Source organism: Chionomys nivalis, chromosome 1 (assembly GCF_950005125.1).
Source record: "Chionomys nivalis chromosome 1, mChiNiv1.1, whole genome shotgun sequence".
NCBI classification, from domain to species: domain Eukaryota; kingdom Metazoa; phylum Chordata; class Mammalia; order Rodentia; family Cricetidae; genus Chionomys; species Chionomys nivalis.
Window position 1 is genome coordinate 20,921,244 of NC_080086.1, and position 15,967 is coordinate 20,937,210.

Below are 15,967 nucleotides of genomic sequence, written 5' to 3' on the forward strand. Positions count from 1 at the left end.
ATGAGAAAATTAAAATGGGAAGACCTGTGCAGCAGTGGGCAGAGTTCAGGCCTTATCCTAGTTTATTTTTGTTACCATAATAAAATACTGAAAAAGAGCCCCTCTTGTCTCACAGCTCTGGGGACTGACAAGCCCAGCACCAAGGTGCCACCAACTCTCCACTCTCTGCAGCTGGATGATTGCAGTGTGGGAAGGGTCATGTTGACAGAACTCCTTTGCCTGGAGTCACTCTCATTATCACAACATTAGTCCATTATTAATTTCAGAGACGTCAATAAAATACTCTTCCATTTCCAACTCTGGGCTTCTGGTGTCAGGGTCAAGAGCGAAGACTTTAATCAAGGTTCTACAGTCCAGATGTGAAGTGGCTTAGGTTGGGAGTTCAGTTGAGACTAAGACTTTGTAAAATTTTCTGAACCCGTCTGCAGATGACCGCATGCACAGAGATCAACAAAAGTCACACAAGGCCTCCAGTGCCCTGATAGCCATGGCTTCCATCTATAAAACACTTGTCTTAGAATAACACATCTGTGTCTGTGTGCATTTGCTTTCAGGGAACAAAGAAACTGGAAGTCAGCATCTGTAAGAGTTTTGTAGTTCATGCTTTGTACCACCAACTGCACTGGGAGAGCTGGCAGCATTGACAGTTCAATGCAGAGAACTGGTGTAGAGGGTAAAGGAATAGGGATGACATTCACAATCAGGAGTCAGGACATGGGATTTCAGACATGTTTCAGTTTCTTTTGGCAGATCCAACGGTTGTCTGCAGAACAGGTGTCAGAAAATACATCTGTCTGTGAGATGACTGCACAGCTGTTTTCTTTGTCCTTGCCAGTGACTTTTAATCTGAAGAGCAAAGAATAGCTACTCCTGGTGTTTAGGATTTTCTTGCATCACATCAGCCATCAGGCATTTTTGGACATTTAAGGATGCTAAGATTACATAGTGCTTAAGTATAGTAAACACAGAGTACAACCATTATAAATACACACAATCAATAAAGATATCACCTAGAGAAGCCTCTAAAATTTTCAGTTGTACCCTCCCTGGAGAAGAATTAGTCCATCAAGAAAATTTATCATGATGTATGAAAAGGAGAAGGTTTTATTCCTAGTTCTACTTCAATAGTTCTTGTGATCATGTGAAAGGCATCTTCATTTTGCTGAGCTTCAGTTCCCTTAAATATATAGGCTATATGCAACTATTGCTTAGAGAAAGCATTCAGGTATACATGAATGTATAACAATAGTTACACTTTAGGTACTTAGTAAATGTATTCAACATGAAGAGTGAACACAGTGGGTCTACAGAATTGGATACAGAGAAAATAAGAGCCTCAACTCATGTGGAACAGAATCTGGTTTCTTCCCTTCTCATCCTAGAGATGTTGGTTCTTTGCTCTAGCACAACACTAGTCACACATCACTGCAGGTGGGAAGGAGACCAGATATTAACAGTAACACATGCAGTTTCTCAGTGATGACAAGGAATTGGTGAGTTCAAGAGCACCCTATCTCAAGTGGAGGATGTCACCCAGCAGGCAATAGGCAGGTATCTCTCACAGCTGACTTTTGCTTGTCTTTCTTCATGGTGCCCCTCGTCCCTAAGCAATAAATTTTACATCACACTAGTGCCCAGCATGCTAATCAAAGTATGAACTTCCCTCAATTGGACTTCTATAAATATCCTTACATCTTATTTTTCATCTTTTAGCTTCATCAATCTTCAATACCTTTTTCCTAAGGCCTGTTTGTTCAAATCAGTGATTTCTTTTCAAAAAGCATTTGGTGGATTTCCAGGGCTACCCCAGGCAAACTTACAGTGAGAACTCTAACCTTTTCTCCTTTAATTCCCAAAATAATACCGCTTGTAAAATTTTAACTTTCCTCTTGTTTTCCTAACCTGAAAACAAGGGCCCAGGGTGTTAGAATAAATACTTCCTTCACGGATGTGTGAAAGAGAGTTTGGGAAGGGAGGGAGAATGGAAGGGTCAAAGTTATGTAGAAGTGAGAGGAAAATTGTGGGGGAACCCCCTCTTTCTACCTTATTTCCACCACTGTCCTGTGTGCTCCAGGCTCACTGGCCCAGGCATTTCTGGGTAACTCTCCTGTCTCTACCTCCCATATCTCTGCAGGAGTGCTATGATCAGACGTGGACTTCTATGTCTGACTTTATATGAGTTCTGTGGACTGAACTGTGATATTTACACAGGTAGAACTTTTAGGCATAACCATTTACTCAGTCTAGATGAAATGAAAACCAGATTGACTAACAATCTTTCTATTGTAGCCTGTCAGATGCCAAATTTACCTGCTCACTGCCATCTAATCAGAGCATTCTTTTATCAGAGTGAAATCACACAGCAGGTGAGCTAAATAATCTGCCTGACATGGATATCTTCACTTATCATAACATTTTCACTAGGAATCAAAACTAGGTAAGCATTTTACATTATAGCACAATTGCACACAAAAATCGTCACAAGAACAAAGAAAGAAAGAAAGAAAGAAAGAAAGAAAGAAAGAAAGATTAATCATTACTATGTGTAAAATAATTTTTAAACAGTCATGTCTATACTGAGACATTCTGCTTAGAGAAAGTAACTTCATGACACACTATGGTGCAACTTTGTTACCACAGTTCTAAAGTACCGCTGAATGATTTCTGTGTATGGGTAGAGAAATGATGTAGTGCCTAAGTGTGTTTATTATTCTTGTTAGGGGCTCAGGTTCAAGTTTTAGCACACATATGGTAGCTCACAACCATCTGCAACTCCAGTTCCAAGAAATCTACTGCCTTTTTCTGAACTCCTGCATGAACATGGTATACATCCATATATACACTCAAGAACACACACAGAAAATAAAATAAATAAATATGTTTTTAAATTTCTAAGAAAGTGTGTGTGAAAAAAGAAAGAGAAAAAGAAATTCTATATGTTCCCCCCAAAACATTTAAAACTACTTTATCTCTAACAGTAAAAAGTTAGTCTATTTCCTGTCTTTTAAAATTCCTTTGTAGGCCGGGCGGTGGTGGCGCACGCCTTTAATCCCAGCACTTGGGAGGCAGAGGCAGGCGGATCTCTGTGAGTTCGAGACCAGCCTGGTCTACAGAGCTAGTTCCAGGACAGGCTCCACAGCCACAGAGAAACCCTGTCTCGAAAAACCAAAAAAAAAAAAAAAAAATACAAAAAAATTCCTTTGTAATTAAATATACACATATTATTATAAAGGGTTTCTATCTACTTGTACATGAAACTTTGCAACTAATTCTGAAATTGTCTTTTCAGTCTATTTCAACAATCTCAAGAGTTTATACACTAAATTAAAATTACAAAATTCAATTTTCAGTAAAAATGAGGGTGAATTGAATATTTAAATTTCCTCATTTAATACTTACAGATCAGGATTTAAAGTAGAACCATTTGTCCACTTCCAGATCTGCTCCACTTGTATATATTTCAGTCCAGTAAAAAACTGATGTCCTTCTCTCTTTGAGAAATCCTGAAAGTATCTCTATAACCAAAACATAGTGAGAGACTTAATCTTCAATCTATTTATTCATGACACACTTTCTTCTACCAACCTTCTAAAACACTGTTACTCCTGTTTGAATCCCATCTTATCTCCCCACTGGCATAATTCTCTCCTCTGTAAAAAAGATCTCTATATATTTCTACTTTTAATTGATTCATCCCATTTTTTTTTACTTTAAAGAAATACCAATCCAAATTCCCACTTCCTCCCCTCCTCCCCCTCCCTTCCCACACCTTCCAGACCCCTGTCTCCCATCCCCCTCCAACCTTAAGAGAGGGCAAGGCATCCTGCCCTTTGGAAAGTCCAACACCCTCCCCACTACATCTAGGTTTTAAACTGTTTAAAATCCAAGTCTCCACTTCCTCAACATAGACCATTGGTTAAAGTCCAGACATGTCATCAAAGCTCCAAGAAAGTGTTATGTTCTAAACTGAGAAATTTTATTATCAATTTACCAATTCTTCTTGATCTTCAATGAGCAGCAGAGTGGCTCCTCTCACAGAGCAGTCAGCAAGACCTTCAGACCAAGGTCTGGAAATTTGAGAAATAAAAAAGCATTTATCCCGGTATGGCTGCCAATCTTTCAGGCAGGTTGGAATGGCTGATCTCCCTAGAGTAAGAAAGAAGATGTTTATTTCTGCCCTGTTTCTGCTGCACCACAATCAGCTCCACACAGGAGTTGTTTCATTTAGCAAATGCTGGAACAAGGTTAATGCTGTCATATGTCAAATGAATCATAATTAATGACAAAGGATTAGTTTTATGTTTCATTTCTACTAATGTACTTCAGACAAAGTAAACTGTCTAACATGTTCTCTAAAATAATCAACTATTTCACTTTTTAACTTGATATTTACCTATTAAAATTCTGCGTACCAGCAACCTGAGGAAGCATGGCCAGGCGTATAAGAGCATAAATGTCAACGTCACACAGTTTCAGTGCAGTTTCCAGTACCAACACTTACAAACCCTGTGACTCCCTGCAAGTTCCTAATGGTTTCATGTTTTTCTCAGACATAAAAGGTGATACAGCATTTTCATTGAAGGTTGTTTTGAACTTCAACTGAGTTAACTCACATTTTCTGTCAAAAATCACCTCTTATTATCAGGAAATTCAAGACACACAATTACCTGTTGGTTCAGCCATGATCTCGTGAGCAGCCACGCCACATTTTTCTATTGGTGCTTTTTTCACTAAGAATCCCACTAGTAAATAAGGAAGCATACAGAGAGGATTAAATGCTGAAATGAATAGTGGAATGAGTGTGCTCTTTTTTTCTTGCTTTCTTTTTGTGGGGGAGTTGAGATAGGTTTCTCTGTGTCAAGCCCTGATGTGCTGGAACTCCCTATGTAGACAAGGCTGACATCAGACTCATAGAGATCCACCTGCCTCTGACTCCCAATTGCTGGAATTAGAGGCGTGTGTTATCACACCCAGCTTATTTTATTTCTTATTTCAGGAAATCAAGTTATTTCATCTGGACATCTGGATTGAGGATAAAATATTGGCCACTGGATTAAGGGAGAAATTTGAAGAGAGGACATATCACATGAAATACACAGAACATGTGGATTCAAACAGTGATGAGGTTACATATCATTGATTGACAAGTCAATCCATGGGTTTGCTCGTCTTCAATCACACCCACTACAAGAAAAGTTTTATCAAGCATTTAAAAAGCTAAATATGGGGTTCTTTTAGCTTTTTTGTTATTGTCATCTTTTGTCATAATTTGACTTTTGCTTTTTATATTCAAGATGCATATGTGCCATATCCTATAATGGCTTTCAAAAAATTAAGAAGAATGGAAGAATGTTAGATTTCTGCAGTGGACATGGGATATTGCCCTATAACATTACATGCAATTGACCTTCCCCTAGGCTCAAAGAGGCCCAATGCTATGAATAAAACTAATATGTATTTGGAGAAATTATAAAGCTAAAGTGCTTGCCTCACATACTTGAGATACCGAGTCCAGTCAGAATCAAGACAAGAAGGATCAGTCCAGCACAGCTGAGTTTCAGTGCCAGCCGATGCCAGCGTGGGCACTGGCAGGCATCTAAGAATTGCAAAGAATATACTAGTTAAATCATCCACTTGGAACCATCTGAGATAAATGTCAGAGGTGGTTACCTAAGACCTCTGTTACCTACAAGTAATATTTCCAAAACTCCTGGTGTACTGATTGAACTGAATTTAATGCTGCATTCTGTGCACAGTATTTTACACACACACACACACACACACACACACACTCACACACTCACACGGAGTGTGGGAGGGTCAGTTTTCCATCTTAATTAAGCACATACTACATCTGGTGACTACAGATTTTACAATTTGCTAATTTGATGTGTGACAGTAAAAACATTTTTTTTTTGCTAAGTGGAGTACTGTAGAGATCTTTGTACTATTACCTTTTACTTAAAATAATGCATTATGGCTTCTCTTTGGGATGATTGTTCTTGTGATATCACTATTTTTCCAATTTGTGTTCATCACTGAGCAAGTGAGTGTTGCTGGGACACAAGCACTGGTTACTAGTAATTCACTTCTTAACCAAGATTGCAAGATCTCATTGTTTCTGGCCAAGGTAGTGTCCAACTTAAAACACTGAAATATTTATTCCTATAATTTTATAGCTAATGGTTTAAGACTGCTGTTGAATGCTAGTAACAGAAGCTACAGACTCTGAAATGGCAAAAACACTGTGCCTATAGCAGATAAGGGTACTGTGCTGTGACATGACATACACTGTGTCTATAGCAGATAAGGGGTACTGTGCTGTAACATGAATACAGTGTGTCTATAGCAGATAAGGGGTCCTGTGCTGTAACATGGCATACACTGTGTCTACAGCAGATAAGGGGTACTGTGCTGTGACATGACCTACACTGTGTCTAATAGCAGATAAGGGGTACTGTGCTGTAACATGACATACACTGTGTCTACAGCAGATAAGGGGTCCTATGCTGTAACATGACATACAGTGTGTCTATAGCAGATAAGGGGTCCTGTGCTGTAACATGACATACAGTGTGTCTATAGCAGATAAGGGGTCCTATGCTGTAACATGACATACAGTGTGTCTATAGCAGATAAGGGGTCCTGTGCTGTAACATGACCTACGCTGTGTCTACAGCAGATAAGGGTACTATGCTGTGACATGACATACACTCTGTCTATAGAAGATAAGGGGTTCTGTGCTGTAGCATGAAATACACTACATCTACCATATTGCACTGTCCAGACACCAGGTTTGACCTCTCTGCTTTCTTTGGTAACTATCAACAATAGATATCTTATGTTTATTATACAGTAAAATGTATTAATATTTGAAATGTGATCATCATGAACCACAATTTTGAGACTAACTCTATGGTAAACTGTTTTTAAAAATTGGTTTAGATATGGAAAACAATAACAGTTGTGTTTATAAATGTAATAAGCAGAAATACTAGATGGATCTTACATGTCTAATTAATCGCAATTCTCCTTCTGCTCTGATTTAGCTTTTAAAAGCTCCATGAATTACCATCTTATGAATGACTTCATAGATTTAATTATTAGAAAAAAATACTGTACTAAGCAAAGCTTTCCTCTCACTTTTTGTTTTGGTTGTTTTTTTGTTTGTTTGTTTGTTTGTTTGTTTGTTTTTTCTCAGATTCGATTTCCTGTACCTTGGGCTAGACCCAAACTCCCTCTGTGGTTAAGGATGACCTTGAGCTCCTGATACTCCTGTCTCCATTTCTCAAGTACTAAAATTATAGCTGTGCCTTACCATGCATGTGTAGGAATTCCTAATTTCAATAGCTACAGATTTTTTGTTTTGTTAGTTTTCTATTTTTTAAATATTTCTTGGTGTAATTGATGGCATGCTTTGAGTTACATGTTAAAATTTGAAACCAGATGTGCTAAAATGTTTTATTATTCTCGTTATGTGGTCAAGATTTACCCATATGTTTTTTTCTACTCTTTCTTCTTTTTTTTCCTTTCTCTTCTTTCTTTTTTTTCATTATTTTTGGTGGCTGAATTGTATGATTGCAGACAAACTCTAGTGCTCTTATGACTATAAAGAAATTTTTGGATGCTGACAAACAATCATTAAATAAGTTAAAACACTTGATTCTGGCCATATCAGAGGAGCAGCAGATGGAGACTGAAGTTCAAAGTGTTAGCACCCCAGGAGGAAAATCCCTGATGAGTGAATCTCTAATAGTCAAAGCCCAGAGACCACAGACTCCTGAATGTATTTTGTTTCTGCTGTGCCTTTATATGTTTGTTGTTGTTATCTTTCTCTGGAATCTGGCTTGCTGTGGATGGGTGTGGGGAAATCCCCACTACCTGTAATTTAGTGTGCTTATCTCATGAGAATATCCTGTTTTACTGGTCATTTTTACTTGTAGATTATATTGAAATAATTTCCTCTTAAACTGTACTATGTAACTGAATCAGTGACTCAATAAAATAATAGTGTTAGTTTAAATAGGATTCTGATGATTGAGGGTTTTTAATAAATATAGTAAGAAATTAAGATATAGGTTAGTTTAGTGGAAAAATTAATACAGGTAAAGGTAGGATAAAATATTGTCTTGCCTCTGATAAACCTGATACTGTAGAATATATATAGCACATAAGTTGCTATTGAGGAATCACAGAAGCTGTGACTTAGGATAATGTACCTGGGTTCTTGGGAAAACTTACTTTTCACCTGTAATGCATAAAATGTTTAATCATGTTAAGTGATATGGAATGCATGCTGCCTTTTACTTGTATTCATTGTAATCATTCATTTGAAAACTAGAATGTAACCACATTATAATTTTTTTTTTTAATTTTCGAGACAGGGTTTCTCCGTAGCTTTTGTTTCCTGTCCTGGAACTAGCTCTTGTAGACCAGGCTGGCCTCGAACTCACAGAGATCCGCCTGCCTCTGTCTCCTGAGTGCTGGGATTAAAGGCGTGTGCCACCACCGCCCGGCCCACATTATAATTTTTATATTGCCTGAAAGATTTTGTTGGGGTATATAAGCTTTAGAGGAAAAATAAAGAGCAAATATACAAGAACAAAGAAGGAAAACAAGAATGAGAATAAGGAAGAACAAAGGGTTAGGAAAAAACGACCAAAAGAAAAAGAAGAAATATAGAGGTAAGAAAAGAAAATACGGAACACAGATTAAAGAATGCAGAAGAAAGAAATCATCAAAAGAGTGAGTGAGTGTCTTTTCCCTTACACCCACAGATAAAAATATCATAGCAAACTGATTCTGTGGGTTCCCTCAGAGCCCCGTGATGCTGGAGGCTGGCCCCCTCTGCCCCTCTTCCCAGTTAGCAGAAATCATTTTAAGTGTTTTGAGAAAAACGAAAAGGGCAGAATGAGTAGAAGTGTTCTCAGGAGATAGGAGACAACTCCCCTTAGTCATATCGATAGACACAGTAATTCACGTTCACTGCTAACTAAAACTTTTCACACATAAAAATCTATTGAACCTATATGGACATTCCCCATCATATCTCTAGACAAATAAGAACAACTATTTCAAGGCAATGAGATCATCTTAGACACTGTAGGGAATATGGAGATTATCTAAAGCATAAAGGAATATGTACATAGCTCCTGTGGAAATACTACATTTTATAGAAGAGACTTAATATCATAAGAAGAGGTTTTATAAGCAATAATCTGTGGACAGTGAGCAATTCTGAGTGGTCAAAGTGAAACAAGACTGTCATGGAAGGAAACACAAGACACTGAACTTTGAGATCATGGAATGTCCTTTCTGCTCTGTAAGTCATGCTGTGTGACTTCATAAGGAGAGACACCACAAATATGAGAAGATCAGTGTATTTATATCAGTCTAGAATTTCTCCTGAATACTAGTGAGACTTAGAGGGACTGAGCCCAGTAAATAAGTCTAACAAGTCATGTTTCTCATCATATATATATATATATATATATATATATATATATATATATATATGTATGAAATCTCTTTTCTCAATCTTTCCAGCCTCAAAATTATTAATTCTTATATATAATTGAATTATCTTTGTACAGTCACTATTTTTATGGTTTTTACTAAAGTCTAATATTCAGAACAATCATATTTCAAATTTATAATGCAACACAATACAATACTGGGGACAATATGTTAAGGTGTCATAAACCAGAAATTTCCTCATCTATAAAATGTCTGGACATTATCTTCTTTAAGAACTTTCAGAATTTATGAAACAATTCTAATAAATTCCAAAGTATAGTGTCTTGTACCAAGAACTATTCAACATACAGTAATTCTCTCCCCCCAACACACACCTACACACACACACACAGAGACACACACAAGTGTTTTTTAAAACTAAAAGTAAAAGGATTATTTGGGTCGTTTTTAAAATTGTTATTCTTTCACACTAAGGAATAAGGACTTGCATAGACATCTATCCCTGATTGATCTCTTCTGTATGATATTAGAATGAGTGGATAGACCTTTAAAAGACCATGTGAACTTTAGTTATGTGGAAATTTCAGTTTCAGGCCCTTTGTTCATTTGTTTGTTTGTTTGTTATTCACAGAATAAGTCACCTTCACTGTTCCAGACATTTCAATGGCTTCCACTTTATGGTTATTTGATCCCATGGATGTTTTCCGAATCCCTTTACGCTGATTACATTCCCCCTGACAATCTCCACACTACATCAGGCATGCATGTTCCCTGACAGCACCACATAAATGTTCTCCCTTTTCATTGGCTAGTCTAGCTTCCTCTACGTCTCATCTCTCAGATACTCAGTCTTGGTCCCCAGAGACTTCCAGGACTGACTCAGCATCGTCTCCCAGGAAGCCCTGCCATGATCACTTCGCTTGACATGATGCCATCTCTAAAGGCAAAATCTTAATTTCCATGTAAGTGTTTTTCTTGCTGACATTAAGCACCACATAGTCTCTGAGACAAGTGTCCAATGATTACACACAAACAAAGTCATATAGACTCTATAAAGAAAAGATGTTCATGTTTGTTTACAGCTGGATCTTCATCTAGAAAATTACTGACACTTGGCAGATACTTATTTCTGAGTGAATGAATGAACTCTGTACAAATTTTATCTGTCATACTATCAAGGCTAACCTTTGATTATGTGACCACAAAGCAAGTCACTGCCTATGTCCCTCTTTCTGTTTTTGTGTGTTTACTGGGAGATTTAATCACTTTGCCGTGAATTTCCCACACTTTGAACTGTGTAGCTAATGGATCCAGGTTGTTTCATTTCTTTCACTACCTGGTCAGTATTTTCTCTTCACAGGATTTGTTCTACCTTTATTCTACTGCTTTTGTCCTTTAGGTTTCTATTCAAGTTGATGGTATGTAGGAAAATAATCACAATCAGAGCAGACAAATTTTCTAGTCCCTTGGATTGGGATCATGGCTAGTAATGTTGAGGAAATCTCATTGTCTTTTTCAACATTCATTTTCTTACACCCACTTCAACAAGCCCATTCTCATCCTTTTGCTAAGCTTGAACACAAGGAAAAGAAAAGCATGATGCTTCCTATCACACCTGCTCACTGGAATCCTCCCAGCAGTATCAAAGCCTCCTCTATTCCCTGACCCATTGTAAAGATGATAATGAAGCAGATTTGATGACTCTAAGATGATTTCCTGATTTTCACTTTTTTTTTTTAATTTAATAGTTCCTAACCTATCAGTGGCCATGTCAAAGAGCAGCAGGTGGCAATTAATTTCAGGAATCCACCCACCGGAATGCAAGGCCCTGATGGGCTTTGTTCCCAGAATGTCTTTTGCTACTGCTGTGCCTTTATGTGTTTGCACTGACATTTTTATCTGGTATCTGCCATGCTGTGAATGGGTTTGGGAGGATCATCACTGCATTTAATGTATTGTGATTATGTCACAGACATATCCTGTTCTAGTGGGTATTTTTACCTGTGGATTATTATGATGATTGCCTTTTAAGCTGTATTGTTTCACAGAAGTAATGATTTTATACAATAATAGTGTTATTTTAAATAGAATTTTGATGATTGGGGTTTTCAATAAATATAGTAAGGTATTGTGATAGAGGTTAGTTTAATGGGGAAATTTATATAGAAAATGGCAGGATATAGTGTTGTCCTTGCCTCCTGATAAAGCAGGAGCTGAAGAGAATAGAAAATAGAACCAAGGTAGTACCATGCAGCTAGGACTCATGAGTTTATCTTGAGGAGCCCTATAGTCTGTAGCCTAGGTTAGTGATTAAGGAAAACAGTTGATTCCTAGAAGTTAGGCTAGCACAAGCCTTTAAATATTAATGTTGGGAGATGTGTTAATGGGTTTTGGTGTGCATCCAAGTTTTACATAATGAGAAGGTTAGTTTAAGATGTTTTTGTTAATAACTTTGCGGTAGCCAATCTTGGGGAACAATTTTAAGTTTGGAAAGGTACAGTTTTAATAGTTGTACAAGGAACTCATTGAGATCAGGAAATAAAATCAATGATATCACTGGTTAATGCACCTTTCTTGATCAGATGGGTTGGTGAACAAAGGAAATCCTCAATTTCTCATACCCATTTCTGCCCTCAGCTTCCTGATTTTTTTTTTTAAAAAAAACTTGTTGATGAATGGGTATGTACCCTAGGGATTTTAAGAGAGATGATTGTTTTTCATAAATGAAAATTTGGATTTGTGATTATTTTAAGTTTTTTCATAAATAATAAAGTGATCATTCCTTTCTTTGTAACCACAAAATGCAGACTGCCAGCAAAAGAACTATCAAGAATACCTTGCTTGGTTACACTCTGTTAATCTGTAGCAGCTTGCTTGTACATGAATGTATGTGAGTTGGGGGAAATAATTTCTTTTTCTCCTGTAACAACAAAAGGAGATTAAGAGAAAACAAATTACAAGGGAAGAAGTCAAGCTTTCACTGTTTGTAGATGATAGGAGAGTATACATAAGTGACCCCCAAAACAGCCAGGGACCTCCTATAGCTGATAAACAGCTTCAGTAATGTGGCAGGATGCAAGATTAACTCAAAAAAAAAATCAATAGCCCTCCTATATGCAAAAGATAAATGGGCTGAGAAAGAAATCAGAGAAACATCCCCCTTGATAATATCCACAAATAGCATAAAATATCTTGTGATAACTGAATCCAAAGAAGAGAAAGAACTTTAAAAAGAAATTGAAGAAGATATCAGAAACCTGAAGACCCTAATACTGATCCACACACCTATAAACACCTGATTTTTGACAAAGAAACCAAAACTATACAATGGATAAAAGAAAGTTCCTTCAAAAAATGGTGATAGCATAACTGGATGTCGACATGTAAAAGAAGACAAATAGGTCCATATCTATCCCCATGCACAAAACTCAAGTCCAAGTGTATCAAAGACCTCAACATAAATCCAGATACATTGAAACTGATAAAAGAGAAAGTAGGAAATAGCTTTGAATCCACTGGCACAGGAAACCACTTCCTAAATATAACACCAATAGCACAGACTCTGAGACCAACAATCAATTGGGACTTCCTGAAACTAAGAAGCTTCTGTAAGGCAAAGAATATGGTCTTGTGACAATTTTAGACAAGTTTTCTCCCTCAGTCTCTGGCCACTTTTTACACACCCTCATCTCATGTCATTTTTTTTTTTTTTGAGCATTCCCTCAGTCTTAACTCTCTGGAAAAGAAAAGGGCTATTGTGTCCAATGCTAATTACTAGGTGTGCAACTGGATTAGAGTTGAGTCAAAGTGCCTGTGCTCTGTACCAGGATCTGGAATGGGCAAGATACATTACAGTAAGTCAGCAGTGTCTCTAAAAGTATTTTTCTGATCATATATGCAAAATATTACTTATTCAGAGTCTTTTAAACTGAAGCTAAATAGCCCTGTTCACATATCATGAACTCCTTGAATAAAATTGCATTTAAATTTTTCTCTCTAAAGTTATGATTATTTGACATGTTTTTGAGCATGTGATAAGTATGTGACTGTGTGAGCGTGTGAGTGTCTGTGTTTATGTGCCTGTATGACTGCAGGTGTGTGCATGCCGCACTAGGTGTAGAGTTGAAAGAACAACTTTCAGGAAGTGATTCTCTTTCCACCAAAGGTATTGGGAATTGAACTCTGATTGTCAGGTTTGTGCAACAAGTACTCTTACCTGAGGAGTAAAAGTACTTTTCATCATTCCAAAGCAATCATTTAAAACTGTAATTTAATGGGAACCATCTCTAGACTATATTCAAACACTGAAATGAAAAATAAAGCCTCTTACCTGAGGGAAGAGATGGAGGTGATGCATGGCTAAGCACTCGGGTCCTGGCTACACTTAAGTCAGCGTAAACCACTGATGTGTCCATTGCAGGTGGAAGATGTGACACTGACTTCTGGAAGAGGTAAAACTCAAAACTCTGTGAGGCCAAATGAACAAAAGGAAATCCGCTGTGAACGCTCTACTGTCTGCATCCACACCCACGCACACTAGCAGTTGAGAATTTCTCTACTGTTACCGAATTTGGTGTCCATTATGCTCACACAGTTTGCATGTCCTTATCTTTCAAGCAGAAAGATGGTATGCATTTTGAGACAATTCTAAAAAAGACTTTTTGTTTTTCTTTCTTTAACCATCTGTTCTCAGTTATTTTCTCAGAATAAAGGTCAGAGTAAATTACTACCTACTGTAGAATATTCCTTTACTCTATGTGAATATATTTCACTGTGATTGGTTTAATAAAGAAGCTGAACAGAATAAGTTTAGGCAGGAGAGCCACTCGAAGAGACTGCTGGAAGGAAAAAGGATGTGTCTGGAGTTGCCAACCAGATGCAGAAGAAGCAGAAGATAACTTGCTGTGTTAATAAATATGCCACCACATGGCAGAGTGCAAATAAGGAATATGGATTAACTTAACATATAAGAGCTAGTTAGTAATAAGGATGAGCTGTTGGCTGGGCATTTATAATATAATTTGCTATATAAGTCTCAGTGTGTTTCTTTGAGAGTGTCTGCACTACAGAAAAACTCTGCCTACAACCACCCAATCTTGAATTGAAATTTAAGGAATCATTCCCCACTAAACCCCCAGGAATTGATATAAGGTATTTTGTGATAGATAGATAGATAGATAGATAGATAGATAGATAGATAGAGATGGATAGATATATGATGAGGTAGACACATGATGAGATAGATAGATGATAGATAGGTACATACATACATACATACATAGTGACCCAAGGAGAGAGTCACATGGGTCTTTCAGCATTGTCCTGAAGGTTCACATGGATATAAAAATATTCACCTAAGTGAAATGACTTTATCTGTCAGATCTAGTGAGAGTGGAGGACTTAGGTTTATGGAATGTGCTAACTCCTCCAAGGGTTTTTCAAGCTTAGAGACTTGGAGCAAGACTACAAATTCCAGATCAGACATTCACAGATTACAGGTGAAGTAAAAAAGCAAAAATTTCCATAAAGTCACTTTCTGTGTTCAGAGTGGAATTGTACCAGGTGCGCACAATTACATGGCAGTGGCAGCAGTCTGCTGACTGTGAGTTCTGGAAGACAGGACGTGTGCACACACAGAATGGGAAGCACATTTATTCCCAAAGACCATTAATGATTACAAGCAAGAGGAAGCCTGTGTAAGGTCTCACTTAAGACCCAGTAAAACCTCCTCAGTTGTCATTGTTTGATGACAGTCATTTCAGTCAACACCAGACAGAAGGTTCTGCCTCATTTCCCATCTAAACCTAAGATTTCAACAAGTGTGCAAGACTTTCCAGAGTTGTCCATCATGAGTTACTCTATACAGTTCAAGAAAATTATCAAATCTAGCATAAAGAAATTTCAGTGTGTATTTTCATAAGTTTCTCAAGTTTTATATTACATTAGAATCACCTGAAGACTTATAACAGCCCGTTTTCCTGCCACATGAACTCCTTTCTTTGTCAAGATAGTTTAGCTTTACATGGGGAATGTGTGAATAAACACGCCAAATATTAAGTTCTTTCATGGCAAACACTTGAATAAGCAATACTGCTAATAAAAGCTGTGGGATGAATAGGAAACATCAATAGAGTGAAAATAAGTCTGATGCTCTAAGTAGAAGGTTCACATGATGCTGTGAGGAGACTGAACTTTAGCTGTAAGTTCGGAAACCATCTGTGGCTACAAGAAATCCACAGTAGCTCTGCTAAGAACAGCAGGTTTGAGGTGAGATGATTTCTGATAAAGATGCTCACAAATACCTCTGTTCTACAAAGTGTGAACTAAGTGGAAAAAACACCCAGAGATGAGTGTCATTTTGCTTGAGTGGGAAGCAAACTGACCACTTGTTGGTTACACAGTGTCAGAAACAATAACTACTGCACAGTTATGTAGCTATCATCATACAGATACTAAAATATACTCTCCTAACATTGAGCTCCTGGAAAGT

The 15,967-nt window shown here is 37.4% G+C and overlaps 1 protein-coding gene across 2 annotated transcripts; it reads right to left on the bottom strand.

The window, feature by feature from the left end:
• Nucleotides 1-722: 722 nt before the first annotated feature.
• Nucleotides 723-13,892, bottom strand: LOC130883748 (killer cell lectin-like receptor subfamily B member 1). 2 transcript variants are annotated; one of them, XM_057784520.1, is made up of 6 exons: nt 13,808-13,892; nt 5,507-5,596; nt 4,668-4,742; nt 3,992-4,146; nt 3,400-3,515; nt 723-846 (listed from the first exon to the last, which is right to left on the bottom strand). In XM_057784520.1, exons 1-6 carry the CDS (start codon nt 13,890-13,892, stop codon nt 723-725), a joined length of 645 nt encoding a protein of 214 aa, XP_057640503.1. The 2 variants fall into 2 exon arrangements, with proteins under 2 accessions (XP_057640503.1, XP_057640495.1); XM_057784512.1 differs by having other exon boundaries at nt 5,498-5,596.
• Between the last annotated feature and the right edge of the window lie 2,075 nt (nt 13,893-15,967).